Genomic DNA, 15,508 nt, shown 5'->3' with positions numbered 1-15,508 from the left:
TTACTTATTTACATTATACATAATGTTATTATTTTTTAATACAGGTTACAGAAATAGAGAAGAAATTCTCAGAGCTCCTATGTGAATATCAAATAACTGATGAGGAAGACTCAGAGGAGACATTAGAAGACAGGATGAAAACCCTACAAAATGAGTTAATGGTGGAGTACTGTAAGAAACATGACCTGACCAGTAGCTGCATGTTTTCTTTCGACACTGCAGTTGGTTATGAGACTTTACCTCTACATGATAGACTGACAGTGCTTGAGACAGTACTGCAGTTAGTTTTTGAGGAGGATGAAAATGACCACACACACAAACATGATCAGGATTTCCTCTTGGATGTGCTCGAACTGTTGCAAGACGATCATCCATCACTTGGGTTTAATCTTTTACAGAACGTTCTTCAAACTGATATGCAACTTTCTACACAGAGTAAAGAAATTCTGTGTCAGATTGCGTTCAACAACACATGGAAACTGGCAGAAATAACAGCTTTCATGCGTTATGTTCTCAGGAATGACAAAGACCAAGTGCAGGCAATACTTCACATTGCACAGACCTACAAGTTGGAGTATGGGAATGTCCTCAATGCTTTAGATAAATCTGATCCCTTCAGATGGCTGAAAGGGTATGTTGACACAGAGAGAAACAAAAATGCTGATACTATTATAAGTGAAATGCGCAACTCAAACTACCCTGAGAATGTCCTGACAATACTAGAGGATGTTCTGGTATATCTGGAAACAGAGCTTCCAAAATACAAAAGAACTGATCTCCATAAAAATGACATTCTGAGTGTAAAGAAAATGGTTAAAGAACTGGATTTTACCAACCCAGACAGACAAGTTCTCAAAAGTGTTCTAGTGCAAATGTCACTCGCAGTAAAAATGTGCTCTGCTGTCACTATTCAAAAGGGTAAAGAGGAAAAAGTCATTGAAGGATATCTTCCCAGATTAACTCAAATTGCAGCCATGGTGGCTTTCCTGCTTCCAAAATCAAAAACCAACACAGGTTGTCTTCTTGAAATTGGGACAGGTGAAGGGAAATCTTGTATATTAGCCATGCTTGCTGTGATCCATGCCATGCGTGGTGTGAAGGTGGACATTGTGACGAGCTCTCCGGTCCTTGCTCGTCGTGATTTAGAGGAATGGAGCAAACTTTACAAGATGTTCAACGTAACGTCATCAGCTGTTCCTCCAGTGCTGAATGATGTCTCATCTGAAAAACAAGAAGAAATGACTCAGGAAGCATACAAACAAGATGTAGTGTATAGTACTGTTGGAACATTTGCAGCAGATACACTGAAACAAGAGTTTGAGAAGAAAACAACTCGAGGAGACAGGAGGTTTGAGATGGTCCTTGTGGATGAGGTTGACTACATGACCTTGGATAATGGAGTTCAAATAACATTTCTGTCCCATGAGTCCAGCGGACTCCAACATTTGGAACAAGTCCTAGCAAGCATCTGGGCCATAATATCTGCATGTCGACCAATTGGGGAGGAAGAAACTGGAGAGACCATGTGGGCAACAAGAGTCCAGAGTTTTCACACAACTGCCCTGATAGCAATGATTGGTTCAGATAAAAATGATAGATTTTCACCACTGGAAATTCTGTTGCCAGGCATTGAATTAGGCTTTTACTCAGAGGAAGATTTTGAAAATTTGCAGGTCTCTATTAATGAAGAAGGTGAAAAGAAACAAGGAGACATTGAAAATGAGGCATGGAAGACCATCATGGCCAAAACAGGAATAGAACAACAATATGATCTGCTCAATGTTCTTGAGATGGGGATGGAGGACAAGGTGGCATTTAACTGTTATGTTTATCAGCCAGAAACAAGAAAAGTGACTCAGTTTGGAGAGCAAAAGACAAAAACTGACCAAAACATCAACATGCTGCTACTTGAAAATGGAAAAGCTTGTGAGATGCTGTCTGAAAATTTGCTCATTGAAGCCACTGTTAGCCAGTTGAAATCCAAAATTAAATACTCTCAACAATGTAGGTCAGAAGAAGATAACGAATCTCTTGTAATCCCTTATTTCTTAGAGAAATACCTGGAAAATCAGCTGCCACTGTTTGTTGAGAATGCACTGAAGGCCATTCAGATGACCAAAGGCAGAGAGTACATGATTGAGAGATCTCTAAAAGCTCAGGGATTAGATGTTGATGAAGATGATCAACACATGTACCATGCAATAATCCCAGTGGACTTTCAGGCTAGTGGAATGCTGGAGAAAAGAAAACGATGGGGTGATGGACTACAACAATTTCTGGAGATGAAGCATCAACTAACTTTATCTCCATTATCAAATGTGACAAACTACATGTCAAATTCAAATTTCTTTAAAAGATATCTCATGGGGAAAGGGATATTTGGTGTTTCTGGAACACTAGGCGGAGATGCAGACAAGGGTTTCCTGGCAAGACATTACAAAACGGTTAGCTGTGTCATACCACCTCATCAACGTCAGAAGGTTACTGAGCTGCCTGCAGTACAAGTGAGGGGAGGTACTGACCAGTGGATCCAAACTATTTGTGCCACAGTCTCAAAAGTGTCTAAACGAGGACAGGTGGTGTTAGTCGTGTGTGAGGACGTCAACACAGCAAATGCGCTCAATGATAAAATTGGAGCAGAAACTAAACATTCAGTTACCATGTACACGATGAGCGAGTGCCACAACATTGAGAACCAGGAGTTCGGCAAGGGACGGATCATTATTACCACTAACCTTGGAGGACGTGGGACAGACATTAAGGTCACAGAAGAGGTTAACCGCTGCGGTGGACTCTTTGTGCTCCTCACATACTTCACCAATAACCGAAGAGTCGAGAAACAAGTGTTTGGACGAACAGGTCGAAAAGGCACCCCAGGGATGGTCCAGGTAATACTGAACCATGATCGTCTGGCCATGGCCTACCGAGGCCATACTATTGAAGTCATGAGGAAACTGAGAGAAGAATATGAAGTTAATCGAATAAAAGAAATGGAGAAGGAGAAACTAGCTGAAATTGAAATGAAGGAAGAGCTGTTCTCTACATTTTGTCAGTTCCTTAGTTACTTTGACAAGCATTATAGTACAATAGAGAAGATAGACCTCTTTGAAGTGAAAATTAAAGATGTCCATCGTTACTTTAAATCTTTTCAGAGTAAGATGGACTATCACCCAGCACTGAATGCTTTGAAGGAATCATGGGGTATATGGCTGATACTTCATACAGACCAGATTAACATACACAGTGACTTTACACACCTGAAAGAAGACCTAATCCAGAACTTGCAGGACACAAGTGACAAACTTTTACAAGGTCACAGTGAAAACTTTTATGACCACATCCAGCAGGCATTAGGAAGAACTGCCTTGCATCTTCAAAACAAAAATAAATGTGACTATGGAGCGAAAACTTACTGGAAAAAAGCCTCTGACTCAGACAACTACTACAGAGCTGTTGCACTGTATAATCAGGCCTACATTACCATTAACTTGGCCAAAGAGGGCTACAAAAGTGAGGCATGTTCTTTACTCAAGGAGGCAGAAAAGACCTTAGATGTTTACATATCTGAAACAACCAGAACATTGAGCTTCTGTTCTTTGTCTGTTACTCAAGATTTTGAACCACACCACAGTGGCAGCTGTAACTTACAAATACAAATGCAGGCAAGGATGAACATATTTAACTCATGGAAACAAAATATCAAAAAAATACTTGACATGCTTGGATCAGGCAGTGGAGACTTCAAAACTGTGGACTTGACTCTTTATAGTTTATCAAATGAGGAGGATTTTGTGTCTTCTAGTGAACTCGGCCTCTTTCGTAATTATGGCCTTGCACTTGTGTTTGAGGTGAAACAAAAGCCCAAATTCTCATTTGATGCCCTGCTTTGTTGTTTTCTCGGTGTGCTTCAGGTTGTAGCAGGAGTTCTGGTGTGCACTCTGTCAGCTGGTTCCATGTCCTCATTTGGTCTTGGCTTGATCTCAGAAGGCGTGTCTGATATGATCAGTGGAGTCATGGGTATGATAAATGGCACATTTGATTGGGCATCGTGGGCGATATCTAAAGCAATAAGTATAGGAATCTCTTTGGCCTGTGGGGGATTCAGTGTGCTCAAAAGATCATTCTCCTCTGTGAAAAATGCTGCACGTAATATTCTCAATGGCACCAAATCCCTAAAAAGTGTTGCATGTAATGCCCTTAAATCAGGAAAAAACATGTTTGTTTCAGCATGTAAATCCACCAAATCAATGGTGTCATCAATATGTATGAAAAATCTCTCAAGGAATGCAGTCAAACCAATTTTGAAACAATCCTGTAAATATGCTGTTCAGGAATTGGCAATTCAAGGAGTAAACACTGCTTTGAACACATGGATCGATCCTAAAATTAAAAAGACTTTCGAACAAGGTTTTCAAAATACTTTTAAGAAATCTGTACGTTCAACATTACACCAAAATAAAGAGTTTGTTCGAGCACTCACAGATTTCATCAGCTCAGGAATTCCAAAGGCTGCCTTGCAGAAAGAATCTGGTTCTTACAGGATTAGCAAATCCCTAGAGAAGGAAATGATGGACCAAACGGTTTACAATACAAACCTTGTCATAAATGATCTCATGGTAAACTGTAAACAGATACATCAGGTGATTAACACACTCTCACAAGTATGGGACAAATCAGTAGAGTATGTTGCACACCGACCTTATACCTGCATCAAGAAACTTCTGAGTGCTGCAAGCATGTACACTACCATTTATGAAATGTTCTCCTCCATTCCTACTAAACAGACCATTGACTGTAATTTTGTTCCTGCATTTTTGAAGTCTCTGCATGAAGAAGCTTTATTTGAGACATATGACCATGATGGAAGGGACAAACTGGAAGATGTCAAAAGGCTTAAAGATGATCTTATTGACTTAATTTCAAAAGTTCTTTCCCAAACAATGGTGGAGAGATTTTCTGGGTCTGCCACCTCCTTGTTTACAAAAACATTTACTCAACGATTAAACTCTGTTACTGGAAAAGTAGTTGGTAATTTACTGGGTAGGCATGAAACCCAATGTTTCTTTGTCAATCAGCAGCATCATCATGATCTGAAATCTGCCACTAAATGCAAGGAAAGGCCTTTGTCTGAGGAAGAAATAAATGAGCTCAAGTGCTACGCTAATACTGTAACTGATGAACAAAAGCCAGCAACAGCTTTAGAATTTCATGTACTCACAAAGAGTAACTTGCTGGTTGGAAAAGGAATTTGTCTTACTGTCATAGATGATCAAGGAAAAATTCTCACAGAGGAGACTTACCCAGGAACTGACCCAGGAGCTGGTACTATCAAACTTCTGCTGACAAAAACACCTCAAACTTCTCCAGGGTGAGCTCAATCTTTATTGAACAGAAAACACTACAGAAGAACTATTTTCTTATTTGGTGTGCTTGTAGGCATAATTGTTTTTTGTGCCTTACAGAACAAGAGGAACATGGAGTAAACTGCATCAAAGGGCCATGGGTATAGACACACCTGTCAGTGGCCACATTGATATTATACGACCTGATGGCTCTCGGGAAATTGTGAACTCCACAAATCAGAACTGTCTGTTTCATGCTGTCATCCAAGCAACAACTAAAGACCCAAATGATGTTGTACAACAAAAAGCCATAGAACTCAGGAGCAAAGTCAGTCAGGAGGTAAGAGATTATAACATATCAATACTATTACAGAAATAATAGTTTATATCTCCCATTGGTGCATACTGTATCCCCTCTGCCTGACTTAGGACAGGGAGCCTCCGGGCTGCAGGTGACTACCCCCTCCCTTGTGGGAGAGGAAATCTGTCATGGTCATCTGTGCCCCCAGCTCGTAAAACCACCAGGAAACTAACCAGCTAAAGTTTCAGATAGGTAGCCTTTATTTGGTAGAGCCACTGAATTCAGTAGTGATTGAAATAGAGGTGAAAGGTGTACCCCAGTAGGCAGTACAAGACATTGAGGACCACACACTTGATGATCAGACATATTTCCGTTTTATGCTAAATTTACTCTCCTTAAATGAGAGCTTCTGGTTGGTGTGCAGCACAGGCTATTCTTCCCAATACACCACATAAATAGTTCCTAGGCATCTGTCCAACACTTCAGTCTACAGCAACACACTGTTGTAATGGACAAAAAGCATGCTTGCCTCTCTCTGTTCTTTAGGAGCTCCCTTTGTAGTGGGTTCAGTCAGCTGGCTGGTAACTTCCAAAATATTAGAAGCTAATACATTTACATTTACAGCATTTGGCAGACGCCCTTATCCAGAGCGATGTACATAAGTGCTTAAATCTCTAACATTGAATACGTTATTGCTGGTTCACTAGGTTGCATACTTGAGATACCATGAGTTTAAAACATTTGTTCAAAGATACAATGAAAAGGTGTCATAGGTTTTTTTGTTTTTTTTTTTAAATGCAAAAGATAAGGAAAGACGTGCTAGTTGAAGTGTTTCCTGAATAAGTAGGTCTTCAACCGCTGCTTGAAAATAGCCAGTGACTCAGCTGTCCGGACCTGTAGGGGAAGTTCATTCCACCACCTTTGTGCCAGAACAGAGAAGAGTCTTGTAGTATACTTGCCTCTTACTCTGAGAGATGGTGGAACCAGTCGAGCAGTGCTGGTAGATCGGAGGTTGCGGGGTGCAGTGCGAGGAATGATGAGGGCTTTGAGGTAAGAGGGAGCTGGTCCATTTTTGGCTTTGTAGGCCAGCATCAGTGTTTTGAATCTGATGCGTGCAGCTACCGGAAGCCAGTGGAGGGATCGCAGCAGCGGGGTGGTATGCGAGAACTTTGGCAGGTTGAAAACAAGTCGGGCAGATGCATTTTGGATCATTTTCAGAGGACGGATTGCGTTCATAGGTAGACCTGCCAGCAGTGCATTGCAGCAATCCAGTCTAGAAATGACAAGAGACTGAACAAGTACCTGAGCAGTCTGTGTGGACAAAAATGGCCGAATCCTTCTAATGTTGTAGAGAAGAAACCGACATGAGCGAGTCACATTAGCAACATGAGAGGAAAAGGACAGTTGATTGTCCATGGTTACCCCAAGGTTGCAAGCTGTGGCTGAAGGGGAAATCAGATCGTTGTGCAAGGATATAGCAAGATCATGACCTGGGGATGAATCACCTGGGATGAACATCAGTTCAGTTTTGCTAGGATTGAGCTTTAACTGATGAGCAGTCATCCATGACGAAATTTCTGCCAGACATGCTGAGATCTGGTCAGAAGCTGTGGCATCTGAGGGTGGGAAAGAGAAGATAAGTTGTGTATCATCAGCATAGCAGTGGTAAGGGAACCTATGTGATGAACTAACTTCCCCAAGAGAGTGAGTATACAGGGAGAAAAGAAGGGGACCAAGTACTGAGCCCTGTGCGATGCCAGTGGAGAGCTTGAGTGGAGCAGATGTCACTCCCCTCCATGTTACCTGATATGAGCGTCCTTCCAGGTAGGAGGCAAACCATTCCCAAGCTGATCCGCAAATCCCAAGACTCTTGAGGGAGGATAAGAGAGTCTTGTGGTTGACCGTATCAAACGCTGTTGAAAGCAGTATGTAGCTTCTCAGAGACATCCAAAAGGGCTGTCTCTGTAGAGTGAGCTGCTTTAAAGCCAGACTGTTTGGGATCTTGGAGGTTGTTCTGTGAGAGATAGGCAGACAGTTGATTATAGACAATGCGTTCAAGAATTTTTGAAAGAAATGAGAGAAGTGATACCGGTCTGTAGTTACTGATGTCTGATGGATCCAGAGCAGGTTTCTTTAGGATGGGAATAACCCTTGCTCTCTTGAAAGTAGTTGGTACCTGACCAGATGCTATGGATCTATTGACGATAGTGGAAATGAAGGGCAAGAGGTCTTGTGAGATGGTCTGGAGCATAGTGGTAGGGAGTGGATCCAATGGGCAGGTGGTCGGATTGCAGGACTGGATGAGTTGTAAAATCTCTTCTGCTGCCACAGTTGAGAAATGTGACAATGAAGGTGTAGGGGAATGCATACTCTGAGATGTAAGTGCAGTCGTGGCTGAAGTGAAGGTCCGGCAGATTTCCTCAATCTTCTCCTGGTAGAAAGAAGCAAAGTCTTCTGCAGTCAGGGAGGATGAAGAAGGTGGAGCCGGGGGGTTGAGCAGAGAAGAGATGATGTTGTGGAATTTCCGAGGGTCATGTGAGGAAGCTTCAAGCTTTAGCTTGTAGAAGGAAGTCTTGGCAGAAGTCACATCTGAGGAGAACTTGACAAGAAGTGTTCTGTAAAAATCAAGATCTGCATCAAGTTGTGATTTCTTCCACTTTCTCTCTGATGATCTTAGCTCTCTTTGATTGTTGCGCAGCACATCTGAAAGCCAAGGAGCAGAACAAGAAGTTTTCTTGGGTTTAGTGAACATAGGGCAGAGGAAGTCCATAGTTGAGGAAAGAGATGAGAGGAAAGTATCTGTGGCTGTGTCTAAGGGTAGTGAGGAAAAAGACTCAGTATCAGGAAGGGAAGAAAGTGTGCCAGAAGCTACAGATGAAGGGGAGACAGAGTGAAAGTTGCGGTGAGTAAGAGCGAGGGGGTGAGAGGTAGTTTTAGGTAGGATAGGTAGAGTGATGGTGAAGGATACCAGGTGATGATCAGAGACGTGTAGTGGTAGTAATATATGTTGTAATATTTGATAATAGCCTGCCAGTCCTAGAACTGACTGTCAAATCAATCAAATGAGCCAACAATATTATAGTTCTTCCTTACTTAGAAATTAAGAAGTTTATGAACCTTTATTTCAGTATCTGTTGTGACTCCTTGTGCAGTAATAACTGTAAGTTAAGTGTCCAGCAACTTTTGATCAGTTCTGTACAAGTGGTGTAGAATTTTTTTTTCCGGTCACATTTATGCAGAAATATAGAAGTTTCTAAAGGGTTTACAAACTTTCACACTACACTTTATAGCAACAGTGTAGAAGAAGTTTATTCTGTTCCTCAGTACAGAAGAGCTTCAACACTGGGATTTTACTGGGTGTCCTCACATGAACTGACTGCTTCAGGCCCTTCTACATCATTTCTGTTGGATTAAAGTCAGGACATACTACCACCAGCATGTTTCACAGACAGTATAAGGTTCTTATGCTGGAATTCAGTATTTTCCTTTCTCTAAAAATAATGCTTCTCATTTTAAACAAAAAGTTTTATTTTGTTTTCATTACTCCACAAATTATGAATGTTCAGTCTTCACCTGATGGCAGACTCATGAACATTAGCAAAGTAAAATAGGGTTTTAGTTGCTTAGAATTTCCCCTGTATTCCTTTCTGACCCATCAGACTGTTATGTCTTACATTTGGAGTGATCTTTGTTGGTTAAACACCACTGTGAACATACCATTGGTCTTAATTTGTAGAATAATTCTGTAGAAGTTCTCCATTTCTACAGAATATATATGAGGATGAGTCCAAACTCTTTAGAGATGATGTGACCTTTTCCATCCTGATGAACAACAATAACTCTTTATCTGAAGTCCTCAGAAATCATTGTTTTTACACTTAATATTTTATATTTTGTTTCTTTTTTATAGTGAAATATTTTATTGAAACCACCTACCTTTGGAGGCATCTCTGCTTTATTACATTTCTTTGCATGTGCAACTTGCAGTTTTGTGTGTGTGTGTGTGTAGATTGTAGCCAAACCATACAAATACCATAAGGCTGTGAAGATTCAGAATATGTTCAACAGAACAAACAGCTCCAATAAATTTAAAATCGAAGCTGGAATAAGGGAAGGAGACCAGGAAAAGTTTGAAAGTTTTATCAAAAACATGACTCCAGAGGAAATTATTAATGCTTACCACTTGGGAAAAGTGGCAGAATATGAGAGGTAAAGGATTGCTTTATAAATGTTTGTTAGACTTTAACATTAATAACATTGTACTTGAGGCAGCCTGCTGGATTCTGGTATAAACAAACTTTACAGAAGAAGAATAACAGTGATAAATATCGTCCTTTCTTCTAATATCATGCAGCCTTTTGGACATGGACAAACCCACTACAGGAGTCATTGAAGCAGACCACATTCCACCAAAGAGTAGTTTAATAAAACTTCTAAGAAATCCAGAAATGGTGAAATCACTCAAAAACAACAACAAGGCAGCCTATGATTTAGTGATGAGCATGAGAGAGGACCAGAATGGAAAAAAGCAGCTCTGCATGAACACGCTCTACTCGGATCATCGACGTGCCCTGACCAGCGGCAACAGTTCTGAAGCCAGAGCAAGCAGGTCTCAACTTAATAAAACCATTCTGAACCTTTCTCTAGTAAAATGGAAGCTCTTAACATTAACTACAATGTTTTACATTTATGTTCCCCAGAGATTTGCTGACAAACACCTTAGCAAGTGGAGACATGGAGAAAGTGTTGAAGCAGTCATTCATACTGGCTCACCCGAGATGTTCAGAGCACATCCGGAATAGTCTCGGTAACTTTAAGTTTTGTTCCCTAAACCTGCTAGCTAAGTGTTTCTGATATTGACATTTTAACTCCACCTTTATCTCAGGTGCCAAATTTAAAGAGTGTCTATATAGTAAAAAATAGTCTAAAAAGTTTATATTTAGTAAATGCTAAAATACAAAATGCTAATGGAATAAGAACATTAAGATTAAACATATACACCAATGATTTAGTATATTTTTAATTCCCAGTTTACCGTCAATCTATAATTTGGTCAACACTATATAATTCAATCTAAAGTTCTACTGCACTGACCCAAACTCAGTTATTCTCATGTTCTGATCTCATTGCAGGAATAAAACATAACACTGAAACCAAGAATTCTGGACTGTCTGACTGTCACAAATATTACAAGGACGGTTTTGACAAACTTGTAGGTGAATACAGCAGGAAGAAGCTGATTGACCAAAACCAAACAGAACGCCTGATGCAGTGGGTGAAAGAAGAGAGATATTGGGACATGTCTGCAGTGGAGTATAAAGAAATTAAAGGAGCTATAAAAGATAAAGCCATAAACAGAAGAAACACAGACCACATGAGGCCAAATTATCAGCGTCATAAGCTGTAATGTTCACGTCAGTGTTAAGATCAGTGTTTGACTGAAAAAGAAACAAACTTTAAGGAAAGAAATGTAGTGACAATACATTAATGTTAACTTTTCTCTTTCATAAATATTTTATTCTTGCATAAATGTTAATAAATAAAACATTCTACAAGCTTTCAAAATATGTTTTTGTGTTCCATTAGAGCATCATGAAGTCATTCAAAGTTTTATGAATCAATACTCTGTTTTCTCTCACTTACTGTGCATTCATTAGCATATCACACACTCTATTAGTCTCAAAGAGCATGTTCCCAAGTTCCTCAACTGTCTCATTCAATATCTCCACTTCTGGCTTCCCTGGGCAATCAGATCTACATCATATTTTCCATCCACCCACAACGATTTGGGTACTTTTTGTACAGTAATTGTATGTCTGAAGATTCTACTTTGGGCAGGGTCAAGTCTGCAGTTCTGGCCTTGCGCCAACATGTTGCTTCAATTTTGCAACATGAGTTGGGGTCTGAATTGTCATCAGGACGGATCTCCACATCTCTTTTTTTCTCCAGTCAGCAAATTTTGTGGTGTGCTATTTGCATTCAATTTTGGGCTGAAAAAACAGCTGGCTGCTTGGTTTGCCCCCAATCATGAGTTTGAGTGACCTGTAACATCCATTTTCCCAAGGTTTTCCACTCATTATCGGCGAATTTCGCTAGAGAGAGATGCAAAGGTGTTTGTGTGTATGTACCTGTATATGTGTGTGAGAATAATTGTATAAAATACTTTTCTGATAATGTTGCATACTTTCTGTACAGAGCATGTTCTTCTCTCTCTCTCTCTCTCTCTCTCACACACACACACACACTCTCTCATTCCTTGACCTTAGCATAACCTCCTCTCACTGGTACAACTGGGAAATGTATCCCTTCTGGTCTTAGCATTAAGCTGATGGAACACACACACAAACGTAAAATACTGTCCTTCTTTTGAACCAAAACAAATGTGCATGCATAAGGGCTACTACTCTCCCTTATGAATTTGATATCCAACAGCTGATTAATATTTGCTCTCACAACCTCATATTCAAAAGGGGGAAATCTACGATGACCTTGCCATACAGGATTATCATCTAAAAGCAGAATCTCAATTGGTACATCCCAAATCACCTTTATGAGCAGACAAAGCCCTGGCTCCTGCTCCCTCTCCGACAACACTGACAGATCCACTGCATGAATCTGTTCCAACCACTGTCTAGATGGCTTGGGAACACATGGCACCTAGGGATTCAAAAAGTTCAGGACCATGCTGGCCAATGACCAGGAGGATCTTTGACCACCAGCACTTGAGATAGCGGAACAATTTTACCACAAAAGTTCAATATTTAAAAAAAGTATTTACTCAGCCACCAATTGTGCAAGTTCTCCCACTTAAAAAGAGGCCTATAATTTTCATCATAGGTACACATCTATGAGAAATAGAATCCACATTGTAGGATTTTTAATGAATTAATTGGTAAATTCCTCGGTAAAAGAAGTAATTGGTCACCTACAAAAAAAGAAAGATTTCTGACTGTAGATTTCTACAGACCTGTAACAACTTCTTTAAAAGGCTCCTCTGTCCTCCACTCGTTACCTGTAATAATGGCACCTGTTTGAGCTCGCTATCAGTATAAAAGACACCTGTCCACAACCTCAAACAGCCAGACTCCAAAATCCACTATGGCCAAGACCAAAGAGCTGTCAAATGACACCAGAAACAAAATTGTAGACCTGCACCATGCTGGGAAGACTGAATCTGCAATAGATAAGCAGCTTGGTGTGAAGAAATCAACTGTGGGAGCAAATATTAGAAAATGGAAGACTTACAAGGCCACTGATAATCTCCCTCGATCTGGGGCTCCACAGATGATCTCACACCGTGGGGTCAAAATGATCACAAGAACGGTGAGCAAAAATCCCAGAACCACACGGGGGGACATAGTGAATGACCTGCAGAGAGCTGGGACCAAAGTAACAAAGGCTACAGTCAGTAACACAGTATGCCTCGAGGAACTCATATCCTGCAGTGCCAGATGTGTCCCTCTGCTTAAGCCAGTACATGTCCGGGCCCATCTGAAGTTTGCTAGAGAGCATTTGGATGATCCAGAAGAGGATTGGGAGAATGTCATATGAAACCAAAATAGAACCTTTTGGTAAAAGCTCAAATTGTGGTGTTTGGAGGAGAAAAAATGCTGAGTTGCATACAAAGAACACCATACCTACTGTGAAGCTTGGGGTGGAAACATCTTTGGGGCTGTTTTTCTGAAAAGGGACCAGGATGACTGATCCGTGTAAAGGAAAGAATGAATGGGGCCATGTATCGTGAGATTTTAAGTGAAAAACTCAGCAAGGGCATTGAAGATGAAACGTGGCTGGGTCTTTCAGCATGACAACGATCCCAAGCACACCGCCTGGGCAATGAAGGAGTGGCTTTGTAAGAAGCATTTCAAGGTCCTCAACCCCATAGACAATCTTTGGAGGGAGTTGAAATTCGATGTTGCCCAGCAACAGCCCCAAAACATCACTGCTCTAGAGGAGATCTGCACGGTAGAATGGGCCAAACTACCAGCAAGTGTGTAAAAACCTTGTGGAGACTTACAGAAAACGTTTGACCTCTGTCATTGCCAACAAAGGTTATATAACAAAGTATTGAGATGAAGTTTTGCTATTGAACAAATACTTATTTTTCACCATAATTTGCAAATAAATTCTTTAAAAATCACACAGACAATGTGATTTTCTGGATTTCTTTTTCTCATTTTGTCTCTCATAGTTGAAGTGTACATATGATGGAAATTACAAGCCTCTCTCATCTTTTTAAGTGTCAGATCTTGCACAATTGGTGGCTGACTAAATACTTTTTTGCCAAACTCTCCATGTACCCGCTATAAGGTATAAAAAGGCTGCAAGGCTAGAAGCTGCAACCATGAACAGGACTGAAGATGCTCATGACCTCATGCTTCAAAATGCTGTAGAAAACAACTAATCGTGGACACCATCGAATCAGTGTCCGCCAAACACGAGACCAACACAAAACCAATAAAAACATTGATATGTGGACAGGTTGACATAAGGTTTTGGAACAGAATCAGAAGAGACATTAATATCGGAGCCAACCTCCCCCCACCCAAGCTGTGGTACTTCAGTAGGGTGGGAGCTATTTTTCTAAAAGCAGAACATGCTCTCTCACAGCAAAATGACCAGGCTTCTGACACCTTCTGCAAATAACAGGCCCTTAACAAGCAGGCGGGGTGCAAGGGCGACACTTTGGGCAAGTTGATTAAACTGTACCTACTGCAATTTTGATCTGCCTTAGCTCATGCAACTCATCTCTTAACTAGGCATCTTAATAACTAGAGATGGAATTTCACTAGAAAGGCCCACATTTGGGCAAGTCATGGCCTAATGATTAGAGAGTCTGACTCGTAACCCTAAGGTTGTGGGTTTGAGTCTCGGGCCGGCCACGACTGAGGCGCACTTGAGCAAGGCACCGAACCCAACAACTGCTCCCCGGGCGCCGCAGCATAAAAATGGCTGCCCACTGCTCCGGGTGTGTGTTCACGGTGTGTGTGTGTTCACTGCTGCGTGTGTGTGCACTTTGGATGGGTCAAATGCAGAGAACGAATTCTGAGTATGGGTCACCGTACTTAGCCATATGTCACGTCACTTTCACTTTCACTTTCATAAAGACTAACTGGAGCAAATTTACCCTGTTCATGCAGCAACCTCACATTATCTGCTCCAAGTTGAGCTACCAACTGGTGTGATTCTTACAACTCTTCTTCCATTATCTAAAACTTACCAATACCTCCTTTCACACTAGAGAAAGAACCAAGAAGGCAACAAAGGTCAGATCCCAGGCTGCTCCAAACCCAACCAGCCCAAGGTACTGCTGTCCTTGTAACAAAAAAAACAAAATACAATTCCAAAACTTGAAAAAAAAAAAAGGAAGAAAATCAGACTTGACTATTAGGACACAGACAAGGAAATAAACAATTAATCATACAAACAAGAGACACAACTCAAGGAAATCAATATATCAGACAAATACCAAAAGAAAAAAAGAAAGTCATGTACAACTGATCTAAAATAATAAAAATAAGACCAACCAGACAACACAAAATTGCCCTGACGAAGGACGGTGATACGCAGCTTTGACGAAGCACACATTGAAGCAGGAACGTGCAAGAGAAAGCACACAGAAAAGGAAAAGAATAAACAAAATCAAAATGAACAGACAACAAAGACAAATACAAGCAGTAAAACAACAACAATGCAGATAACAATAAGGACAACAGTACCAAGAGGCAACACAGGTCATTGTAAAGACAACAGTACAAAACGGCAATAAAGACTTCCCTCAGGACAACAGGATGACGCCCTGTAATCCACCTGAAAGTACATAAAACAATTGTATACAGTGCATCAAATCAATGCAACATCTAAT

General features: G+C 40.7%; 1 protein-coding gene across 4 annotated transcripts in view; it reads left to right on the top strand.

Moving 5' to 3' along the window:
- The window catches only part of LOC113635008, a 29,598-nt gene extending 18,390 nt beyond the window's left edge, over positions 1-11,208 (top strand). For 2 of the 4 annotated variants that reach the window (XM_027134233.2, XM_047822201.1), the window contains 6 exons: positions 45-5,368; positions 5,463-5,682; positions 9,653-9,852; positions 9,998-10,252; positions 10,344-10,450; positions 10,776-11,208. In XM_027134233.2, coding sequence (XP_026990034.2) covers positions 45-5,368; positions 5,463-5,682; positions 9,653-9,852; positions 9,998-10,252; positions 10,344-10,450; positions 10,776-11,050 — 6,381 coding nt within the window. In that variant the 3' untranslated portion in view covers positions 11,051-11,208. Of the gene's footprint in view, positions 1-44; positions 5,369-5,462; positions 5,683-5,771; positions 6,530-9,652; positions 9,853-9,997; positions 10,253-10,343; positions 10,451-10,775 lie in introns of those variants that run through there. The other 2 variants (XM_047822262.1, XM_047822306.1) reach the window with 2 other exon arrangements.
- The last annotated feature ends 4,300 nt before the right edge of the window (positions 11,209-15,508 follow it).

Source organism: Tachysurus fulvidraco, chromosome 1, assembly GCF_022655615.1.
Source record: "Tachysurus fulvidraco isolate hzauxx_2018 chromosome 1, HZAU_PFXX_2.0, whole genome shotgun sequence".
NCBI lineage: Eukaryota > Metazoa > Chordata > Actinopteri > Siluriformes > Bagridae > Tachysurus > Tachysurus fulvidraco.
The sequence above is the reverse complement of the archived record's forward strand: the minus strand, read 5'-3'. Positions and strand labels throughout refer to the sequence as shown.